Source organism: Agelaius phoeniceus, chromosome 5 (genome assembly GCF_051311805.1).
Source record: "Agelaius phoeniceus isolate bAgePho1 chromosome 5, bAgePho1.hap1, whole genome shotgun sequence".
Lineage (NCBI taxonomy): Eukaryota > Metazoa > Chordata > Aves > Passeriformes > Icteridae > Agelaius > Agelaius phoeniceus.
In genome coordinates this window covers 22,629,236-22,652,920 of record NC_135269.1, presented here as the reverse complement: position 1 = coordinate 22,652,920, position 23,685 = coordinate 22,629,236, and the positions used below count along the sequence as shown (strand labels likewise).

Here is a 23,685-nt window from a genome sequence, read left to right as displayed (position 1 = left end):
ATTGTGCCTAAAGGTTCACTGAAGTCACAAATTAGCCCACAAAATTTTTATTAATGAGCATAATGTACAAAATAACTTCATTTGACTCTAAAATCCTAGATTGAGATTTAAATGGCTGGCTGGTAGAGAACCCATTCTTTTATTTATAAAGCAACTTCAAATGAAAGAGAAATTATAAGGCATGCAATAGCACAGCAAAATCCAGCTGTGGTTAAATTACATGCTGGCATTCTTGTTCTAACCCCACTCAGGAGCCATGGCTAGCACAGAGAGAAGAGCACTGGCTTTAGTACAGGCTGATGTTTAAATACCTCCTCTAAGTCCTAGACTCTCATTGCTAACATGGGCTTGAACCTGAGCTCCTGCTTCCTCATTCCCAGCAAGCATTTTAGCTGATTCCCTTTCCCAAAGAAATCCCTTTAGAAATCCCAACACTCTCTAGGGCTACAACATTTAAAATTACATTTCTCCTGAACACAGGAAAGTGAAGCCAAATTGTCTAAACAGGGTTAGCTGTCTGCATAACAGATCAATCATTAAAACTTTTTGGACTGTAGGATCTCCTAATGTGGGATAATTACTTCACAAGGGAGGAAGTGCCTTTCTGGTTAGTGCTCTTCTGGTCAATAAAGCAGCAAAGCTTAACAAAGGTTGATGCACCTTTAAAGACAGACGTTAATATAAATACGAATGCTAGAGTCCCTTCTCGAACCACCAGAAAAATAGCAGGAAATTGCATGAGCTACCACAGTAAATGGATCAGATGACCCAAATATAAATACTGAAAGGCCTATGGAACTAACAGGAAGACCTATGCTAATAAGCCTATGGAATATGCAGCTAGAAAAGATATTGCTTTCATAAATTCATTCAGTCTCCCACCCAGGAAAATCTAAGTGAAGGGATCTTGTCAGTGCCTGAATCAGCTTGTTCAACTCCTACTGCCACAACAGTTTTTAACTCCAGGAGATGCTTCGTGAGGTTTATGTACAGAAATAAAACAGAAATACAGTTGGTTTCACTGGTATGACAGTAGCACAACACTGGCATTAACTTAGGCGTTCAGGTGGTAAGAACATGGTAATTCTCTATTAATGTGCATTTAGATAAGACATCAGGGGAAAATTCTTTATTGACACAGGTTGCCCAGAGAAGCCATGGACATGCCATTCCTGAAAGTGTTCAAGGCCAGGTTGGATGGGGCTTGGAGCATTGTCTAGTGGCATTGAGGCTGGAATGGGATGATCTTTAAGGTCCCTAATTGCATAAACCATTCTATAACTCCAGTTGGGTCATAAGGGGTGCAGGACCAGAGGCCAAAGGCTTAACCATTGATTACTGGAGGGAAGGCCCAAGATTGCTGATTACTCAAATGGTTCAGAGACATTTTCAGGTCTTGGAAACACTGGCTGGTAGGATTTTTTAAAATTATAACATTTAAATTGTTAATAAATTCTACTCCCTGTGTATTCACAATACAATGCAGTTTTAAAAATGTATCACTAGAAAGATACTAAAATACATAAGAAATAGCAAATTATCTCACAGTTATTACTGCTTTATAAAGAGGAATAAAAATTATGAGGCTGTGCTAATTTTATGCTTCGTTCTGCAGATGAATGAAGATTTTCTGTCTTAAAAACATTTGCATTCCTCTTCTTTAAAGCAATTTTCAATTTTGCTGGATACAGCACAATTGCATCTACTCTTTCAGCTGCAATGGGTTGTTGAAATTGAGCTATTGCCCAGCACCTGCTCTTAGTCAGACAGCTGAAATCAGAGGTTAGGGGAAAAAATAAAGATTTTTTGTCATTGTAATGCAAGTCTCCTTTTAGCTTTGCTGCAGTCAGTGTTCAATTATGTTCTGTAACAACCTCCATTACTAGAGCCAGTGTTTTTCTGTTCTCTCTGCATATATTAACTTCCTTGGTCACACGTGAGAGCCTTCTTAGCAAAGCAGAGTCTTAAGAGACATTTGCCCATAGACTTCATGAGTTTCTATCATTTTTGGGCTGTTGAGAATCCTGGTGTTCAAACGCATCTTCATTTTGAATGCTCGAAAGGTAACTGATACAATAGAACTAAAATTATCTCCCAGTGAAGGTCTGATAGGTCAAAATTAACCTGAAATTCCATCTAGTCTGTTGAATACAAAGCATTGAACAAGTAACAATGAAAGGCTCCCACGTAATTTTTATCCTATTTTTACAAGCTCTGAATCCTTCTCCCTCAGAATATTTACCAGTTCACTGCATAGCCCAGAAGTTTAAAGCTTCATCAGATGCAGGAATCAAGATCCTGCATCTGTAGGAAGAAAGCCAACAAAGATTTTGACCAGCAAGGCTCAGCCACAAATGGGAAGGAAGTAGCTGGTGTGAGCAGCTACTGGGAGGGCAGGAGCAGGAGCTTTGCTTCTGAAGCAGGAAGTAAATGGACAGAGAGCTCTGAGACAGAGGTCAGAGGGTGAACATTGAAATTCAGGGTCTCAGGAAAAGGAAATCTAGAGCAGGAAGTACTGGCATAATTAGAGTGAGGATTTGAAAAGCCTGGAGCGGAAGATATTTTATTATAATAAATTCACCTTGAAAATAAAGGACATCATTAAGGTGAAAAAGTTGGTGCCCAAAAATTTAGCCTGTTATAAAAGGGATGAGAATAGAAAACAGGGTGTTGTAAACTTTTGAAAATTTAATTAGGAGTCTCAAATATTTCTCTTCTCCTTCCTCCATTAAACCTCCAAGTCCTGGAGTCACATGGTTGAATCTTAGTTTTCAGCAAAAGGAAAAAAATTCTAGCTGTCATGCCTGCAGAGAAAGCCTTGAACATTCAAAGCCTAAAAAAAAATAGGATATAAACCCAAACATTAACTTATAGTTTTTAATAAATCTCATTATTTGAATGCAATCTGTCTTGCAGTTCTTAACATAAGATATAGCATTAGTGAAAGCCTAGCATCTGCCTTCTAAGCAGACAGCAGCTAAAGATCCAAAAAAAGATCCCCAGCTGCTATCATAGTCATCATCAGCACATAATGACTGGCATGCTGGAATTGTGGGTAGCTCATTTAAAGCTGTCACATATTCATGCACTCTCTGTTTGACAGATTAACCCCTTCCCTGGGATGCAGGAGCACGCTTGGTGCTCCCTCCCCAGCACCCGATCCCGCTGTGCAGGAGAGCACAGAGATGGCTCCAGTAGCAGCTCTCACGGCTGGGAAGGCTCAGGCCACACAGCAAGCCCTCAGTCTGTCACAGACGCTGCCCTGTGGAGAAACCCAGACAACTTTCTGTGTGATGTTCCAGCTCCCCGATCAACAGCCCACTATCTGCTGCTTTGGGGAGCAGTATTAAAAATTAAATAAAGATTTCAGGGCCTCTTCCCGGCACTTTTTCAAGCTTCCATGTGCACGAACAAGAAAATAAAGATTCAAGCTGGAATTTTTCCAGACATATGCAGAAGAACAATTACTCTCTGGAAATTCTCTTTATCTTCATCCTTGTGGATTTGAATGCGTCCTTGAGAAATCTTTCCCTCCTTTCATATTCATCAGAAGAGAGAACATAACAGTTACAATCAGCATCCTCCAACCAAGTCGTAAAGGTACCTACCCTACATTTAGTAATTTACCACTTTCCATTGATGCCACAACTGCCATCCATTTCTAACTTCCACTCTCCCAACGGAGTAGATCAGAAACAAATGGCAGATATGCCAGATCAGTCAGAAGGGCTGTTGTAGCTGCCAACAAATCCTTTGGCTGATTCAACCATTTTGTAATCATCTTACATTTCAGTGCACTGACTCTCAGCCAAAAAGCCTTCAGATCTGTGCCTGAGCCCCCACCACAAAAGAGCAAAATCTGAAGACCTGAACTATAATGGTGTTATCAACAGAGCTAGAGAAAGCATCCAAATTCTCACTTCTGTGCTAATAGCCCCACTCTGAAGAGAAATAAAAGCTGGGTTTGGGGGAAGCCAAATGAAGTAGCCCTCAAAATAGATGGAGTATCTATTTATTCCACCGCTTGGGGGAAGTGTAAAGAATGGAAATCTACAATAAAATTTACACATCCTTTCTTGCAGCTTTCACAACTCTCCAGACATACCAGTAAACATTCATAGTCAATCCTATAAGAATCTATGCAGATTTAAAAAGCTGCATGAACTCTGAATATTCATTCACAAGATACTTCTGAAGACATTTTGTTACACTGTTCCCTTTTAGTAACATAAGATTTAAAAAAGAACTGATGAAATACTTTGTATTTGAGAGATTTCTTACAGAAAGACCTACTAATTCGCTTTCCTCAACATTAATGCCCTCCTGAGAAGCACTGCTTACTCCAAAGAAAGCTACAGTTCTTCCTCATTAGCTTTTATCAGGAAGCAGGTTCAAGTTACAGGTTGTAACCTGCTCAGTTCTGAACACATCCAGAATGTTTCCATCGATGGATGAACAACTGTGAAAACAAATCCTAGTAATATTAGTGAATTCTGCCTCAGAAAAAAATCACTTTTTAACAGGTATCCTCGGTGAAGAAAATAATGAAGTGACCTATGCAGTGCCTGACAGAACCGGGAACACCAACCACACCTCAGTCTAAAAGACCACATGACCTCTGTTTGTTTAATCCCCATTGTAGAGCCTTACCTGGTGTCTGAAATTCCCTGCCACTCCTGCTGGAGATGCAGTTCCACCACTGCTGCCTTCTGCAGCCAGATGAAATGCGAGCCACGCACGGCACACAGACACACGTGCAGTTTGACTGCTGCTTTATGACCACTACCTAAGCGAATGTGACTTCAAATTTCAGGGATTTGTGGCTGGCAAGGAAACTTTGCCTGTTCACATGAAAGAAGGGCCACTTCCCATTCAAAATAATCTTGTTTCATTTGAGGGAAAAATTAAATGTGTGAATGTTCTATTCCTCCTTAGCTAATAAATACAGGATTGAACCTAATAAACACATCTCTAGGATAAGGGCATCACCCTCTGTTGTTGGGGTTTTTCTTTTGTTTAAATCCACAGGGTTCCTCTTCTCCTCTTTCTCACATACTCAAGATGAGAGAAGCTTCAGCGAGCACAGCTACCAGCATTCCAATTTATTCAGCAGCAACCCCTGTGGACTGCTAACAGCAGACTGTGATTCTGTTTGGATTACAAGGTGCAGATAAGTAATTCCATCCTTAATCTATCACTGTCAATGCTGCTAGGGGAACAACTTATACCTGTGAGAAGTCAGGCAGAGGAAAAGATAGATTGGGTACAAAAAAAAATATTGTGGGGTAAAAGGACAGCAGAAATAGAGAGGATACAAATCCATTAAGAGTTCTGTGCACACATGCATGCAGAGGCAGGAAATGAGGGAATGGGATGAAGGAACAGGGTGCTAATATGAAAGCAGCAAGCAGGAAGGAGATATTCAGATTCCAAGCAAAAATTTTCAGTAGCAATGAAAATCTCACTTCCAACATAATCTATGCCTTCCTTTGCAGCGATCCCAGTGTAAAATGCCGGGGATGTTTGTGACCTCAATGAATGCTGATGGATCCCACCACACTGCAGCCACGATCAGTAAACCTCAAGTACATCATCATGGAGCCTCAAAGCCTTCACTTGGAGACCTGTCAGTAAACTGGGGCAATATTACAAATAGACAACAAAGGATAATGCAAAGATTGCAAAAATGGAACGATGCAGAGACAAGTGAATTTCTCAGAGGATGGAGTGGAAGGCAGAAAAGATGAAAGAGGAGGCAAGCTATTTAGACATAAGTGATGGAGAACATCAACAGCCCACATCTGTTTTATGTGGTGGAAGATTTGGGGATGGAAAACAGGGAAAGTAATAATGAGACCCGGGATTAATTTTTCTTTTCTCTTTTAAAGGAAAAGTAGTGACTCCATCACTATATTTTACTACAAGTCATCATCTACAATTGAAGTCTGACCACTCAGGCTAGTGAAGTCCCCTTCATGTTTTTATCACATAGATAAAAATGTCCTACCCAATGGTATTTTATGTGCATATAGAAGGCTCCTTTGATTCAGCTATAGGTTCTCATTGATTTTATGTTATTTGCTTGCCTGGCTAGACATGTCACAGGCAATTTATCCCAGGAAAGGTGAAAGAGCTGCCTTCTAAGCAGTCACATTAAAATAAAATGTTGACATTAAAATATAACTTGGAAAACTTTATTTTTGACCCTTGGAATGTCCAGTGTTATAACCCAAATACAGATGCATTATTGATTATTCTGTTCTTCCCAACCTTACTCACAGCTTCCCGCAGTAAGCACATTCTGTGTTCCAGAATAAACAACTCAAAGTGCAGCCAAGAAAAGTTAATCCATACCCTAAAAAAGGTATGGATTGCTATTAATGGTATGTTTTTTGGTGGCACAGATCTTTCAAAGAAGCTGCAAGGAGGGGAAAACCCAGGAAATTTTATGGTCCTCTTTTCCGACTCCTACCCAAATCCACTCACTTGGACTGCTTAAGGAAGACAGAAAATCAGTTCAAAGAATAAATTAAGGCACAGAAATAGTTTAATAGTAGCCAAGGGAGAGCTTTGTAGAAATATTTTTAAAATATAAAAAAACAAAGAAATTAACCCACTGCAGAGTGAAAGGATACAAAAATTAACAAGGGGGGGGAGAGGGGGCGGGGGCGCGAAGGAGAAAGCAGCTACGAAATCAGCAAGCAAGAGAACTTTCTCCATGAGTACATCAACACTGCCAAACACAAGGAAAAGTGTGCACTGAAGCAAAGGAGAGCGGATCAGCTGCTGCCCGGTCAGGGAAGGAGCGCAGCTCCGCTCCCACAGGGCGACAGCGGCCTCACAAGCGGCCTGTTCCCGCCGCGCTGACCCGGCTTCGTGGCGGACTTTGAAGCCGCCGCAGCAAAGCTCGGGTCCAGGGCAGCTCCGCTCCTGCCCGAGCCCTGAGGGAAGCGTGACCCGAATGCCGGGCCCGGCGCGAGGGACGCGCAGGCCGCGGCAGGGCCACGCTCCCGCCGCGCGCATGCGCAGCAAGGCACACGGAGCCGGGGCCCTTCCGCACGGAACATCGCGTTCCGCGGGCTCACAGGCAGGAAGTGGAGGCTTCTCCCCCCGCTCGCCTCTTCCCGCCTAGGGGCTGCCACAGCTCCTTGCCCGTAACTTTTATCATTTTCTGTCGTACCCCCAGAGGGTCATTTCAGCCCCGTGGTGAAGGCCCCTGTGTTCTACCCAATAACAAGCCGGCTTTCGATGACGTCCTTAGTTGCCAGGCAGAATTCCCCTTTGCGTCTCCCGTACGGCCGCGACGCCACCGGGAGGGGCGGGGCGCCTGTTTTGATTGACAGCACGACTAGTGGGCGGGGAGAAACGAGAAAACCAATAATAACTGTGGGTGACCTTGATGAACAGGGCCCGCAGCCAATAGGGACGGCGGGCGGTCACTCGGTTGCCAGGGCCACGCGGTTGCCAAGGCCTTGGCTCACCGCGGTGGCGGTGCCGCCGCCGCCGTCCGGGCGCGGGCCGGCGCGATGGTGAAGCTCGCTGCCAAGTGCCTGCTGGCAGGTGAGTCCGGCCCGCCCGCTCCCATCCGCCCCGCTGCCCACACGCGACTAGAGCGGGCGCCGCGGGGTCGGGAGAGGCCGGCAGCGCAGGGGGCCCGGCTTCCCACAGCCCCTCGTGCCGGGGCCGCCCCGCCGGAGAAGAGGTGGGGAGAGAGGCGGTGGGAGAGAAGGGAGACCTCGGCTGCCTGGGGACGGGAGCAGCGGAGGTCGTGTGTGTTATTAGCACTCGGAACGCGCCCTCGCCTATCACGTGGAGTCGAGCAGTGCCCAGGGAGGGTGTGAGGTGCAGTTGGATCGGATGAAATGCGAGGACAGGATCTGAGAAAGAGGAAAAAAAACCAAACCCAAACCAAAAAGAGTATTTCGGCAGTGTGGAAAGGTGGGCACAGAGACTGGAGAAAGCGTGAAGGGAGCAGGCTAGGCAGCTGAGTCCTGCCTCGTTTGTGAGCCTTGCTTTGGGCTGATGTGAAAAGTTCATGTTAGAAATTAGGATGATTCTGAGAGTATGATAGAAAGGTAAAGCCTAGATAGAGAGTAGAAGGATGAGCACTTCACAGTGGCATCCTTTCCCCAAAACAATTTAGAGGCTAACCTGAGAAAAAAATGAGGTGAAGACACCACTTAATTTAGTCAGGATGGATTATGGAGGTGTTGAAAGTGAGTACAGCTGGCTGTTAGAACTTTGTGAAAAATCTTTTCATTTTTTCCCCTCCTTCTACATTGAAGCTCTGTGCAGCCTCAGCCAAAAGCACAAATCCATAAAACCTTTGTCTGCAGTCAGCTCCCAGGTTTAACTCTTTGTTCCAAATTATTTCATCCGGAATAAAATGTTTGCCTTTTTTAACCTCAGAAGCAGCTGGCCATCAACTCACACAAAGCCAGATGTGGTCTTTGGCAAAGGCAAAAGAATTGATCTCCCTTGTGGCTCTACTGCTGTGAACAGCATGAATATCTTACCTATCTTCTACATTTGAAACATAGGCATCATTTCCAATTTGGAAGTTTCCTGCTCCCAGTATACTGGCTTTGCTGAAGTCTATCCAGTTTTGTTGTTTAGTGTTACCAAAGGCCAATTCCACAACCATTTTAAAATCACATAGGTTTTCTTTAGATGACCTGTTTATGTCCTTAATCCTTATTGGGTCTGGAGTGGCCTTTTCAATTCTGTTCCCAGCACAAAGAACAGGAATGTCCTATCCCATATGTCATTCTTCTATGCGCCACAATAATATCCCTGTATTATTAAAAATAATAAATTAGTGAAGCAGACCAGGAAAAATAGATTTTCTGTTGCAGAAAAAGCCACTAAAGTGAAAGGGACCAAAGACATGAGTAATCACAACAACCTAAAGGGAACAAGAACATGCAATTACATAAATAGGAGCAAACCCATCAGAAATGGCACTGGGAACTCTTGTGGACCTAAGGAAATGGTTATGAAGAGCCAGTGACACAGAAGTGGGAGCTACACCAAGGTCAAAAAGAACAGGGGAAAAGGGCTCTTATTAGCAAAACAGACTATTGAATTGACAATAGAAGATGATTCCTGTGTTAGCTCAAGGGTCATTTACAGGCATAAAGTAAAAAGATCTGTTGTCTGAGCTTACTATGGAGACACTACACAAAGGTTTTCATTGTAGAGAAACAGCTGGCAGTAGCAGGCATTTTTGAAAGACTCTACAGATTCTGGCAGAATAACAGAAATATGGATAGAATTTATACTGTGAGATGCCCTACTGGCACACCAGACTAAACTGAAAAGGGCAAGGAAATTTACTTTGAGGAAGTCTACTGGTGTGATGGGCTTAAGAGGATGGCAAAGAATAAAGAGGGAAAGAACGCCCGGGGCTGTCAAGTGAAAGAAAGGCAATGCATTAGTTAAGAATTTGTGCTGGCTGATGCCTGCACAGTTTGGAGCAATGTGTGCCTCTCTATCTCATTTTACAAAGACAGATCTAATTGTCTATTGAAATACAGAATAGCTTCCACTCAGAACAGAGTGTTGTCTTCCGCACAGGCTTGAACTGATCAGAGAACAAACAAGCTGACTTACCAGATTTTCCTGTCTAAATATTATGAGCCCAACTCAGCTCAAAGTAAGCAAGCATGCTAAAAATGTTTAAACAAGAACTACATTTGGTTAATGCATCTAGGGGTAATTGTCACTATCCAAAACACCCTTCCTCCTCTGTAATAGTGAGCAGAGGGCTTAATCAATTTCCTTCAAAACACCATTAGGAAGCTGTAATGGAGTCAAAAATATGCCCCTTTCTTGGTTTATTTATTAACAACTTAATGTAAAATACTTCCTTTCTGGCTTTATTTATTAACAACATAATGTGAAAGACTTGTATTCCAGGCTTGGCTGTTATGAGTGTGCCTTTGAGGGTAAAGCTTGAAGCACTGAGGTTTTTAATTACTGGTTCTTGTCCTTTTAACTATCCAGGCTAATGAGACATTATGTGGAGAAATGATAAGCTCTTTGGAAGCATTAAGTCTTTGTTTAGGAAGGGTTATGATTTATCATCTTTTTCATGTAGTGATATGGGCATATGTGAGTTCTGCATAGCCTGAGGAAATGGCCTGAAGTTGTGTCAGAGGAGGTTTAGGTTGGATGTTAGAAAAAGGTTCTTCACCCAGAGGGTGATTGGGCTCTGTAACATCTCCCCAGGGAAGGGTCACAGCACTAAGCCTGACAGAGTTGAAAAAACATTTGGGCAATATTCTTGAGAGTCACATGGTGTGACTCTTGAGGATGGTCCTGTGCAGGGCCAGGAGTTGGACCCAGTGATCCTTGTGGGTCCCTTCCAACTCAGCATAATCTGTTCTGTGATCCTGTGATTGCTTTGGATCTCAGAGTTTTGTAAGAGCAAGCCAAAGCAGGCAGCTGTCAGGTTTGCCTGGAGTGTTGTGCAAGCCATATCAGAAAGCCTTGGCTCTAGAAGAGCAAAAACCAAAGCCCCTTGCTTTTCCTTCCATACAGGGATGAATCAGCAGGCTCTTCTCTCCAGCCATGTGCTTTCTCTCTGACGTTTGCTTCTGTTATGCCCAGGATGCGACTAATGAGCCACCAGCAGCATTGAGTCAGCAAGAGTTGCTCTCTTAGCAGGGTCAGCAAGAAGAGTTCATTGAGAAATGTTACCAGCTTAAGCAGCTTTGTCTCAGTATATAACAAGGATTTGAGTCTGGGGAGATGGGTAACCTAAGGACAAGAAATAGCCTCCTAGGAAGCCCTTTTCACATTGTAGTTTTCTCTACATGATAACATATCTGGGAAATTTTAATTCCTAGGTAAGGGCTGTGGAGTAGGCATGAATTTTAGAACAAACAGCAGTTCCACCTTAATGTGGCAGTCATTTGTTGTTGTGCATAGATCAGAAATCAGATGTCAGCCACCAGTATGCATAATGGCATTATTCATTTCCTTGTGTGGGTATTACCTTTGAGATGGTTTTGTGCTTCATGTGACAGTTAAATTACCTGTATTCAGAGTCAGAGCACCTGGGCTCTTACAACATTCATAGTATCAGAACTGAGGAAAAATTCTCTAGTATGAAACAAAACAACAAGATTCTCTAGTATGAAACAAAAATATTTTATGTTTTTGGTTTTGCAGGTGATCCAGCTGTGGGTAAGAGTGCTTTAGCCCAGATGTTTCGCAGTGATGGGGCTCATTTTCAGAAGAACTACACACTGGTAAGCATACAACAGGCTTAGACTGCTAAATTTTTCTAAGATGAGTGGGAAAACTGAGAGGCCTAGAACAAAATAAATATTATTTTAAGTTGAGGCATTCAAGGTGGGATCTTAGAGGGTTTTCTTTCTTGCACCCTAGATTCTGAAGAGAAAGAGCTTAACATTCTGTAAGTCTGCATTATGTAGGTGCTGGTGTTGAAACTTAAGGCAGAATAATTTAGTTAATCTTGTGATTTTCCTATTGAACCAATGTTTTCACAAGGTTTTGTGGTGTTAGAGAGCTTCCCCCTTTAGGGACTACTCTATGAAAAAGCACTGCTGAAGGAGAAAGCTTTTAATTCCAACTATTAAATGTGGATGTGGACAGTGCGCTTATCACTGTGCAAACACCAAGATGTGCCGCATAGCCCCAAGATAATTATAATCTACAGAAACTGTTCCCAGATGAAGAGGATACAGTTTGCAGTCTTTCAGTGTAAGAATCAATGATGATGACTAATCAGAAGCAGGATAAAAATAAAAGTAAATATAAGTAAAGTAAAAAAAGGAAAATATGAGTGTGGAGGAAAAAAACCCCTAAAATAAGTTTATTCATTGAAATAAAGATGGAAACCAGAATTTAAGGATAGAAATAGAACAAACAAATGAGCTACAAAGCAGAATGAGATAAAAGGTGGGAGAAGCACAAATAATCTCAGTCCCATATGTTAGCTCATCACATGGTTAGTGCAGAACGTTCTAAGGCGTGCGTTAGAGCAGCAGTGTGAGAATGAGCGTAGACCTGCAGACTTCAGCTAATACTCTGAGCTGTAAATAAGCAAATCTCCTTGGTTCTCCTCCTTTTTCTCCCAGCTGAGCAAATCTATGAGCCTTTGACATATTGGTGAGATTAGGTTACCAGAGCTAGGAGGAGTATTGCTGAGTATCCAGCGGTCTATGTTTGATGAAATTGTAATGATTCACAAGAATTGCCTCAATCCAATGCACAGTTGGTATGCAGTTGGACAGGCTCTTAAAAACTCTCCTGATCCTCATTTTCCTGATTCTTCTTGACAGACAGCGGGCATAGAATTGTTGGTGAAGGCTGTATCAGTTCCAGAGACAAATGATAGTGTGGTGAGTTTTTCTGTGACACAAATTTGGTCAGAAAGAGACATCCAGAGCTCAAGCCCCACACAAGTCTCATTCTGGTAGAAGATCACTATGCATGTTCATAGGGCAATTAAGTTGCATTAAGGAAATGAGGCTGATCATGTGTAATTGCTGATGCTCCAGGGTTAGTTTGGTCTTAAAAGTGTAATTTTTATATACTTGTATCCAACACAAAATTTTAAACCAAAGTTATTGCCAGCTTTGTTGAGATTTCTGTTCTGTCCTTTAGGGCACTCAGGTTTAGTTCATGATTCTTGGAACTACAAAAGCCGCAGCTTATCTGTTATTTTTCCTTAATGCCCTATACTCCCACGAATGGAATGTATATGATTTTGTATAAATACTAGAAGTTACTGTCCCACTTAACATTTTCTGTTTCCAGTAGGGATAGAAACTAGACTTGGGGCCTTGGAAGTAACTCTTTTACTGCTTATACTTGAAAAATGGCTATTTATTTTCTCATACTATCTGGAGTTTTCTCAGTGCGGGGAATTTGTCCCTTAGGGACATGACACTGCTGTCCTGAATAAAATGTTGGAGTTACAAGTTGCAGTATTTACTTCCAAAACCTTTCCCTACACTGCATTTTTCTTGGCAAGAGCCTTCTTTCTGTTTCCGCTTTCAGGAATTCTTCATTTTTGACTCTGCAGGAAAAGATCTATTTTCTGAAATGCTGGAGAAACTGGTAAGTCTTATGTAACAGTCCTCTTCTTCCAAAGAAGTGCTTTTGCTTTGAAGATCTGAGCTCCCCAGTCTGGCAGATGTAGCAAACTTTGTCTTTAGTGTAAATGGGAGCAATTACCTCAGTTGCCAACGCATCCTGTTCTACCTCTCTAAAACTTGCATAAGTACTAGAAGAAATACTTTCCAGAGAAAGGAAAGCAGAGAGGCAGTTTTCTTACAAAAGAAATAGGAAACTTTAATGGAGAATTTCTGTGTACTGTTTTTTAAAGTTATTTTTATTTCTTAGAAAAACATCTGTTTTGCTGCGACTTCAACAGTGGGAGGTTTTTTTTGTGTTACAGTGATGTGTTTAGTCCAACAGGATTCATTCTTGTCCTTGAGCATAATCCTGCCCTTGGGTTTTTTCCTTCACATATTTGTGACCTTCCCTATACAGTTCTCTACTGTGTTATCTCATTTTGAGAAGCAGAACAAGTTAATTGATGTAAGCTTTCATAAGATGGCTAAGTCAACCTAATGGTTCATTGTCTACAAAAGCGATTCCACTTTTACACTTGCACTAGATCTGGTTTGCAAGGGTCTTCCCTGGAAGCTGGCTCAGCTTCTCAAACTGGAAGAAAACCTTTCTACTTTTTTCCTAGGATTAATTTTGTGCTGATTCAGCATGAAAAATCAGCTTCCCCAGGGATCAGATGAGTGCCAGAGCTGATACAAGGGGCAGGGCTGCACAGACAGGACTGGGGAGGAAAGCAAAACCACCTCTCCCAATGTCAGTGATTTAGTTGGGTCAATTGAAATGTGAAACTTCAGGCAGGGCATAGGATTCCTGGGTGTTAGGCTTTTTATTTTCATCTTAGCAGCTGTGTTTGCTACGTTTACATCATGGCTGTTGACCACATCAGTTTCATTAGAGGTGACAGTGTTCCTTTCTTGCTGTGCAGTGGGAGCAACCCAACGTCCTGTGCCTTGTGTATGATGTCACTAGTGAGCAATCTTTCAACAACTGTAACAAATGGTTGGAGAAGCTGAGGGCTCAAGCAGTTGGGATGTACATCCCAGGTAAGAATGTGTGATTCTTGTTATCTACTCCCCTCTTGTATGTTAGCCGTTGTTTCTGCTGAGCTGTGGAATAGAGCATTTATTTTAAGTTGGGGCAGACATGGCTTCCTCCAACTCCTTTGCTTTTATCAAGAAACAGATAAGGCTTGAATATGTTTCCTTTTTGGAATCTTTTTTAGGTAGTTATAGACTATTTGCCACGCCTACAACTTCTTCAGTTACTTCTACAAATATTCCAGTATTTATGGCTTACAAGTCAGCATTGATGAGCTGGGGTTTTTTTCTTTCCTTCCATGTCTTTTTTTCTGTAGGTGTCTTAGTGGGAAATAAAACAGACCTAGCTGATCGTCGAGTTGTGGAGCAGGAACAAGCACAGGAGTGGGCTGAGAAACATGGCCTGGAATACTGTGAGATGTCAGTGGTGAGTATCTGCTCCTTTCACCATCTGTGCAAGGGGGTGTTGGTAAAGTTATCTTCTCTTTCAGGCAGAGAAAGATAACTGGGGACTCTCTTCACCTTGTTTGTCATCTAACTCAGTTTTAATCCTTCTTTGGTGAAATAGAGCAGAAATAGTCAAATGCTTATTCCATCTGCAATTGACAATTTTCTTATTTCTTTACAGAAGGAAATGAAAAATTTTGAGGCCCCTTTCCACATCCTGGCAAAGTTATTCCACCAACTGTACAAAGAGAAAGTGGAAACTTTTCACTCACTAGCCTGACTGGTATGATTTATTTATCCTCTAAGCTTCTTCTAGTACTGAGAGTCCCACTGGACTGAATACAGAGAGAAGAAAAAATATGAGCTATTTGCTACTTCATGGTCATCCTCTGGTAATTCAAAATAAACTAGAAATAGGCAAGTAGAAAGACACTCTTTAAAGCTGCTACCTCAGCATTCCTTTCATGTCCTCTAACTTGGTTCTCTGCTCATTGAAAGTCTGCTAGGTTGGAGGAGGCGGAGAGTAAAAGGGGAGGACAGAATGGAAATTGCCAGCTCTTTACTTTAATATCTTTTTGTCTGAACAGACTTCCTGCTGCTACAAGCAGGGATTTAGAGGTTTGGAAAAGGAGAGAGGAAGCTGACAGGATGTTTTTCGACTTAAGCCAGCCTTGATGCATATACTGCAGGGCAGGACCGATTTGGCCCTACCCCTTGAAAAGTATTTTCAGGAGGAGGCTTATTGCCTTAAAATCAACCCCTAGAGACTGAGATGTGTGGAGGCAGAGATGGATTTTGGTGTGTTTCCAGGAGCACGCAGAGTTGGAGGCCAGTTTTAGCAGTGTTGCCTTTATCAGTTGTAGGATTGATATGCTGGTGACTAATGCATGTTTCTAATTTCCAGAATTTGTTTCTTTCCTTCGGCGTGGCTCGCTGTCCCTGCCTGGTGGGAGCTGTGTCGCGTCCAACCGCTGTCACTTGGTGACGCAGTGCCCTCTGCTGGTCCCAGGTCACAGGAGTTCTCCAGAGGCTGCCACCTCCCTTGAAGTGAGCAGGAAGGGCTTCCTGCAGGCACATCCAAACTGGCGTAGCTGCAAAATGGAGTGAAATTGCAAGAATACCTTTTCTATTCTAAAGATGAATCTAAAACTTACAAAAAATTACCTTTTCTTCTTCATGTCTTTATCATCTTACATATTGTTGTGTCATTTTTGTCAGCTGAATTTGGCAATACTGTTCTGATTAGGTTCAGCTCTCAATCTCAAAATCAGAGTCCTCTTATTAAAGTCTCTCTGCTTGTCATTGAATTTCAGATAAAAGACCACGGTTCTGATGTTGCTAGTGGAAACAGAACTAAGGAAATGAAAGACAGCCTGGCTAAGTTACTCTGACTCAGCTGTGTCTGGCTAGAAGTTTCATATTAGAAAGGGTAAAAGCCTAGAGAGAGTTGCTCTATTGTGTGGAGTACTGATGTTCCATGTGTAGAGTCTTTGCTAATGCAGTATGCAAAAGCATCTGTGGTAAGGCACTGCCTTGAACTGAGCCTAACACCAAGAGTTTCAAAAATTTAACCATTATCTTCCCGATTATGGTAGACTCCCTTGGGCAAGGGAAGCTGAGTTTTGTAAAGACTGAGCACTGAGTGATTTTTCAGGCAGCCTTTTCAGGAATCTGTGTTTCAAGACTTCTATATGTGTGGTTTATAATCATTTTTATACCCAGTGCTAGGAAAAGTGCATTAAATTGAACGTAAGAAATATGGCTGCAGATGTTGTAGCAGACTTTATGAAGCACTTCAATAATCTGGAGAAGCAGTGGCCTCATTTCACTGGCAACAGTGTGTTGATGCTGAGAACTCACTAGGGAGCATGAATACCAGTTAAAGAGGATGAGTAGCAGCTCAATCTATAAGAAGTAAAAACAAGAGGTTCTTTTGCTAAAAGCCAACTCAAAAATGACAGAACAAGCTGGGAAAGCTCCTGCTTTCTCCAAAGAAGGAAGGAGTCCTCTATGGACTTAGGGTAACTAGAAGACTCACTCTTTTTCAACCGGATTAGCATTACTGGCATTTGTATCTAGCACGGGTTTTCTTGTTAATCCTGGGTGTTTTCTGTTGATTTACATAGGCCTTATAGACTCTTCCTTGCAGGTGCTGGTATCTGCACCTTTTATTCTTACTCTGACTAGTAAGAATAAAAGCTATTTTGGATGCTGTGCTGATCCAGTTAAAGAACTAAAGAAGCTTTGTTTTTATTTGGTATTTCATTTCCCTCTGGTTCTATTGACAATGTGATCACAAAACAAGACTCGTATTTTTTCATATTGAAAATAACATACCAGCTGTGTATGTCACCTGTGACCTGGTGTGTCTAGGGGGAAGAATGCCTTGGGAATAGGTAATAAAATGAATTCTGTGCAATCTTTAACCAGGGAATCTGTCTCTCTGCACATGAAGGACCTCCCATAACTTCAAATAAACACTCTAAATGTACCTGTAAGATGAAGATTGGTGAATGCTGTTTTATAAAATAAATGCAAAGGCTGGAGGAGCTCATTAAGGGAATGCTTGCAGTGGTGATTTGTGATTTATAGGGAAGCTGCTTTTGAGAAGTTAGTGAAGAAAAATGCAGCCCATGCAGGGAAAGATGTATTGCCTGAGAGAGGAAATGTATGATCTAATTAGCTAACAGTAGGGATTCACCCACTGCCCCTTTCCCTCTTCCACAGGCCACAACCACAATTAGAAAAGAAGTCATGTCTAAAGCATGTTGTCCAACTTGCTTTTTACAGGACTGTTTCAAGCACTAGTGTGGACACAGTTTAATGTCCTTCAAAATAGTGTGTTTGACAATAACAATCTCAACCCTTTCAAATCTATTTTAACAGCGTAATATATTGTCCTTCCTGGCTAATGTGCTGTATAATACCATCCTAATGCAAGTAGTGGTTGTTGCTATTTTCCTGGCTTAATTGTGACCTTGGTTGTAGAGGCTAGGAGTGAAGAGGAGGTAGAAAGCATGGAAGCCAAACATGGGAAGATTGTGGGAAATAGTTTTGTCTCCATGTGAAGGAGTTCAGGGTGGTGAGTAAGTGAGCTGGACCAGCAGGATGAGTAACAGTCTGGAGCTGTTATTAAGTTTCTCCTACCTGTTTACTGGCAGTCACATCTGTAGAGTGAGGATTTGTGTTTGCTGCTTATAGGCTTAGCATCAGTCTGAATTACAGATGCTGTGGAGAACAGTGGGAGGAAGACAGAAAGCCTGTCTGCTGACCAGGAAGCTTGTTGTCTTCTTACAGCTCCCCTGCTTTGTCCAGCTGTGCAGTGCTGCAGGTGCTCAGCATGAGTGTTACAACACAGAAAAGACTCAGCTCAACCAGGACTGAAATTTCAAAAGAAGGAGAAGGAAACAAACAATCCTTTAACTGGTTTTAATAGATACGTAGTCCATTTTCCTGCTTGCTTGTTTGATTAGACAAAACCATTTCTTTCCTCCCTGGAGTCCCTCCTTCCTACCTTTTCTTTGGTCCCCATGGGTCTGCACAGAATCTCTGTTATACTTGTGCCCTGCTTTACTTAGCTTGATACATCACCAGCTGATTTTTTTTTATCCTTCTAATTTCTGCATTATCTATTCCCAAGGCTGCAAGACATTTCTTCTTAGATTAATAGACAAAAGGAAACAAAAGTGGAATTTTTAGTCAAATTGTCTTGGAAGAAAAAGCCTTAAGAAGCTGTCTGACATTCTGAAATTTTACTGGAAATTCATTTGTGTAAAGTTGTCATATAAAAGATGCTTTAATGGTTTTGTTTTGTCTTGCCAGACATAGTCTACTGTGGAGTGAAATTCAGGATGTAAAATTCCAGAAAGATCAGGTTTTATTGTGGGAATTAATAGGAGTTTCAAAGCTGATGACACTGTGATAAGATCTCTTAAGTCTTAACAATGGAGTGGTCACTGCTGTTCATAATGAAGCATTAAATATACTGAAATGGGGCTGTCAAAACAGTTTCTTCTAGAGATTTGTTCATTTTAAAGACTTTAAACTTAAGAAAGGACATCTTTTAAAAGACTGATCTGATAAATGACACCATTTGGATCAGGGTTATTTCTGATATAACTTCAGTGACTTGAAGAGCTGGATTTAGTCTTTTATGCCAATTGACTCCCCTGGGTAAGCTTCATTTCTTTACCCACTATACATCTTGGACCGATCTGACCTGATAGCAAAAGACACATGATGTTGTTGAAAATGAAATACTGCCTTGGGGCAGAAGGATAAACTGTGTGGCCTCCTGAGGTCCTCCCAGCAATACTTTCTATAATTCTATTAGATTAAGTGAGGAAAGAAGTAGCGTGGAAAGCACAAAACAGGCTAAGTCATAAACTAGCAATTAAACTGGGAGCTGGGCAGAAAACGTACAATCTATCCCAATTAAGAGCTGTATCTCAAGAGAAGCTGGGAGCCTGACGCAGGTGCTGACAGCAGGGAAAACTCTGCATTTCTGTTCTGGAGGCAGCAACTGCTTTCTGCTGCTGCTTGTGCAGATCTGTGGGGGTCCTTACGCAACTCAAGGCTGTGCTCTGTTTTAATAATTACTGTATCTCTCATGTTCAGGTGGCAGTTGCTTGCAGTTGTGGTCTCATCTGCCTACACGAAGTCAGCAGCATCACGTCAGATTATTTGCTGGTGGCAGGAAGACATCCCTATTATTGACACCTGGATGATGGGACCCCTCTCTCCCCATGCATTCTCAGTCCTTTTCCTATCTCATATCTGCTCCTTTGTGGACAGTATCCACCTCTACTTGCTCTTAACAAGTAATTTTTCCATCTTGCAGATGAGACTCTGTGGAACCTAGGGCTGAGGGACATCTCAAAGGTGGAGTCAGAGCAGGAGCACTTCAAGGGCCATGTTGGCCTCCACAACATCCCTTTTGGCCTAGGGGCACATCATCTCTATACTCCTTGTGTCCTATTTCCTCCTCCTGCTGTCATTTTGCCTGGAGAATGATGTCTTATGTGCCAGTTGCCCTTGGTTCTTTTGACCCAGAACAACAATGCTTGGGGGAGGGAGGAAGAAGAGAGCTAGACTCAGTCTTGAGTCTTTTCAGGGCTCTTTAGCTGTTATGACTCCCTGTGGAAGTCACCTGAGAGATGGGAATGTTGCTCGGTCTGGGGTGTAATTTCCTGGCAGGAGACCACTAACAGGATCCTGGCAGCCTCATCTGGGCTCTTCAGAGCTTGCTGCAGTGTAACTTTGTCAGACACTGGCTGTTCTCCTCCTAACCTGGGGTTTTGGTGGGAATTTTTGGTAGGGTTTTTTTACTTCTTGGAGGTCTTTCATTTATCTGTCATGTCTTCACGTATTTCCTCCCCTAGAGTTGTTTGTCAAAAGAAGCTTAGAATTGCTCCCTTTCCTGGTTTCTGAGATTTAATCTGGAAATGTTTAAAAGGGAAATGTGACAGAACCTACATGTCAAGCTGGGGTCAGGGATGGGGTCAGTTTGATGAGTTTCCCTCCAGCCAGATATACATCAGTTGGAGATACGTGGAGCCTGTGATCTTTCTGCACAAGTACTAGAAAAATAGCCAATATAAGGGCTGCCAGTTAGGGACTGTGAGGAAAAGGATATAAAGGCAGAAGTATCGACTTCTGTGTCCCAGACAGGGGAAAATGCAGGAGCATTTAGGGGAACAGAAATATGTAGGAAATACGTAGGGCTGTATTCCTTCATGAAGAGCCCAAAGGATTTGCTGAGGCAGATTGGGAGGGTGGGATTTAAGGATGTGAAAACCTGAGGCTTTTCCTGTCTTTTAGAATGCTGTATGGAAATAAAGTGGGAGGGAAAGTAATTTTTGCATGAGCCACTGAGGGAAAATGAGGATACAGGGTACAGCTGGATGACCTTGCAGGTGGAAGGGCAAGTGATAAGAATAAATTACTGAAAGGAGATTTTCCAGGCCAAGCTCTCAGGGCCAAGGGCAGACATGGGGGATTCAGAGCCATGATGAGGAAGGCTACTGGTAGCCATCAGATTAGGTTTAAGATGTAGGGCCTGCATTAGAACAAGGCAGGAAGAGTTAAAGTCTGTGTGACAGGGTTGATGCTGGAATTTGAAAGGGCAGTAGCAAAAATCCAGAATGGTAAACCTAGGAATAGTGTGGGGAGATAAGCACAGCAAGCTGTGATGCTGTGAGCAGCAGTGGCTGGAGACAGCGTACCTAGGCGAGACCAGAAAACATAGAGTAGGTATGCTGAGGGCACTATCAGACTATCAGGGTGGAAGAGTGTGAAGAGGTGTTGAAAATTCATATTTGAGTACAGCTCTTCTGAGGGAATTTCTGAGTGAAGGGAAATAGATATCTACAACTGGTACCCACACATCTTCATAAACACATTTTAAACACCAAATAATTCCAATGCTATATACGCAATCTCTATTTTCCTTTGCCAAAAATTATCATGACCTCTCTGCTTAAACCCTTTTTTTGTTTTTTGGTGAGGGGGAGGGGGAAAGTGGACAACAACACATACATTTATGCCTAATTGTGATGCTGCATCATGAATACATTCAGGAAATGGAAAGAGAACCTGCACCTCCACCTTACCAGGCAGAAATGCCTGCTACTACTTGAGCACTGATATCACAACAGAAACTTCACAATCAGTTCATACAGCAAAAGGGATGGAAGGAATATTTTCTGTGTTGGTTTCCCTTCTCTGCTTTTGCTAATTCATTTTGATTCCTGTGAAGCATTGCTCTCTCTTAGTCTAACAGTTATGTGTGGCCATTGTGGGCCAGTTACAGGACTTTATTTTGTGATGGTGGGTGGCTTCTGTTTGAGGACTGTAAAACTGAAAGTGTTGAGATTCAGGTTACAGTTGAAGCATCAAGCATAAAATCAGCTTGTAGGCACAGAAGAACAGAGTATCTAGGAAAGATGTCTTGCAGGGTTAAGATAATGCTTTTCAGTGCTGTTGTCAGCAAAGAGAGGCTGCAATGAATGTGAAAATGTTAGGAAGGAATTCTGGTGGGTTTGGAAAGGGTAACAAGTATAGGTTTCTTCTAACAGGTAAATGCAGAGGAAAGGATGCTACAAGTCACTGGATGGAGGTATCTGGTGAGGTAGTAGAGGAGGTAAAGGAACATTCTTGGGCAGTATTATGGAACTGGATAAGAGCAGGAGGATGGTTCTTGTTTGAGCAAAAGCAAAGTAATGCAAACCCTGCTCTCTGGTTTCTGTCCCTTTTGAGGTATGGAGCTATTTCCCTTCAGCAGAGTATGTCATTGCTCTTGATGACCCTCACAGCTAAGATTGCCAGTAGGTTGGCTTTCCCTCTTCACTGAGATAAAAGTGATCCCTGAATGCCATCTTGGTCCACAGCTGTTTTGATACCTGATTCCTTTCCCTGTCCATGTTTTTCCTCCTGTCTCTGCATGTGGAGGTCTTATATGTCCCCACAATTCTGCTACACTTCCCATGACACCAGCCCTCCCCATGACCTTAAGACTGCTTATTTCCTCCCATGAACTTTGCTTTCCAGGATTAGAAGCTGTGGTCAGAAAAATAGCCACTGGTCATTCTATCTACTACCACCCTCTCCTACCCCTCTCCATCTGGTGCTAGGGAAGAGCTTGTGCCCTGTTCAGCTGGCTAGTTCTGGCACAAAGCTGGACTGGTATAGGAGCGAGAGGGCTGTCCCCATGCTGGATGTGTATCTCTGTGCGGGTGAGGAGCATCCGAGGCAGGCACCCTTTCCTCCTTTTATCAGACTGTGCTCATTTATTTTACCATCTGTTTTCCCAGTGCTGGAGATGATGCTGGGGATATGTGACTTGGGGCACTCAGGCAGAAACTGGCCTGCACAAGGCTGGCCATGTGTTTGCCTCCTAGCAATGCAGCGGTCAGCAGCAAATTCTTTGCTGCTGCCTTCTCTCAGTATGGGAGAGAGCAAGTGTGGGCCTGGGTGTGTAGGAGACACAAAGAAATGAAATGTGGCAGGGGGAGAAAGGGAGAGAGACACTGGGGTACATGTGTATCAGCTGGAGAGAACTGTGGGAAGGAGGGACAGACAGACAGATGGGCAGAGTTGGGAAGAAGGAAGACTGGATTGAAGAGAGGGAAAAACATACAGAACTGTGCAGGGAGAGACAAAGAAACCGAGTGGCTGGGGGGCAGCAAGAGAAAGGCTGTGAAGGAAGGAAAGACAGGCAGATTTGGCAGGGTTGTGGTGTGGAAATCAATGGATTGTCTGTGGGAGAGAGATGTGTGCCAGCCACATACTACACTCATAGATAAGTGGATAACTACAGAGGTAAATTCTGTGTGCGTGTGTGTTCATACAGGCCTGTGTAAGGGTGAGCTGAATGAATGGAAGTGAGGAAGGGGAGCCATAAGGAAAGAGGAGAGTGAAAGCAGAGCAACAAAAGAACAATGCTATATAGAGATGAACCCTTGGAATGCAAACAAGCTGGCATCAGGCAGTGGGGAGGAAGGGATTTGTACGAAAAGAAGGGAGACTAACTGCATTCGTATCTTTGGGGCTGAGGTTTTCTTCTTGGAACCTGAAAGAGGTGGCAGGGCAGCCATCAGAGCACTATTCCCCAGTACTAAACAGAAGCATTTTTATGCATTCAGGGCTTGCTGCCAGTGCACAGAGAGACCCAGTGGACCCAGAAATGTAAATGCCACTATGCTAGTGCAGACAGTTTCCTACCTGCTGAACTGCAATTTGTACCTGAGTGTTTGCAACCTGTGGACTGCCTATTTCAAGCATATCTGCTTGACTATTAGAAACTGTTTAAGATGGCAGCTCAGGTATTTATTTATGCTCCTTTCTCTTTCCTCTTGCCCTTTTCCTCACAGTGTACTCATAATAGAAAAGGAGACATGAAAAAGTATGTGCCCATGCCCAGATTCACAAGCATCTTCTTATTTCTTCTGTCTTGTTTCACAGACACCAGTTTGCTTTGCTGCCTGACTTGACATCCGCCTCTTCCCTTTGACCATTTGTTTTCTTCTGTACTTTCCTCTGCTTTTTTTTCTATCTACTTATTTCTCTCTTCCTTCAATTTTCTATAATTTTAAGT

At 42.7% G+C, this 23,685-nt stretch overlaps 1 protein-coding gene across 2 annotated transcripts; it reads left to right on the top strand.

The window, feature by feature from the left end:
- Nucleotides 1-7,428: 7,428 nt before the first annotated feature.
- IFT27 (intraflagellar transport 27) lies at nucleotides 7,429-17,154 on the top strand. 2 transcript variants are annotated; one of them, XM_054631973.2, is made up of 8 exons: nucleotides 7,429-7,560; nucleotides 11,176-11,255; nucleotides 12,312-12,371; nucleotides 13,033-13,092; nucleotides 14,033-14,150; nucleotides 14,462-14,571; nucleotides 14,773-14,874; nucleotides 15,496-17,154. In XM_054631973.2, exons 1-7 carry the CDS (start codon nucleotides 7,527-7,529, stop codon nucleotides 14,869-14,871), a joined length of 561 nt encoding a protein of 186 aa, XP_054487948.1. In that variant the 5' UTR covers nucleotides 7,429-7,526; the 3' UTR covers nucleotides 14,872-14,874; nucleotides 15,496-17,154. The 2 variants fall into 2 exon arrangements, with proteins under 2 accessions (XP_054487948.1, XP_054487950.1); XM_054631975.2 differs by lacking the exon at nucleotides 12,312-12,371.
- Nucleotides 17,155-23,685: the final 6,531 nt, after the last annotated feature.

Excerpts from the sequence above, each read along its gene's own strand:
- IFT27 (XM_054631973.2), top strand. The coding sequence starts at position 7,527 with ATGGTGAAGCTCGCTGCCAAGTGCCTGCTGGCAG. Across the intron at positions 7,561-11,175 it reads TGCCAAGTGCCTGCTGGCAG|GTGATCCAGCTGTGGGTAAG; the intron begins GTGAGTCCGGCC and ends TTGGTTTTGCAG. Across the intron at positions 11,256-12,311 it reads TTCAGAAGAACTACACACTG|ACAGCGGGCATAGAATTGTT; the intron begins GTAAGCATACAA and ends TCTTCTTGACAG.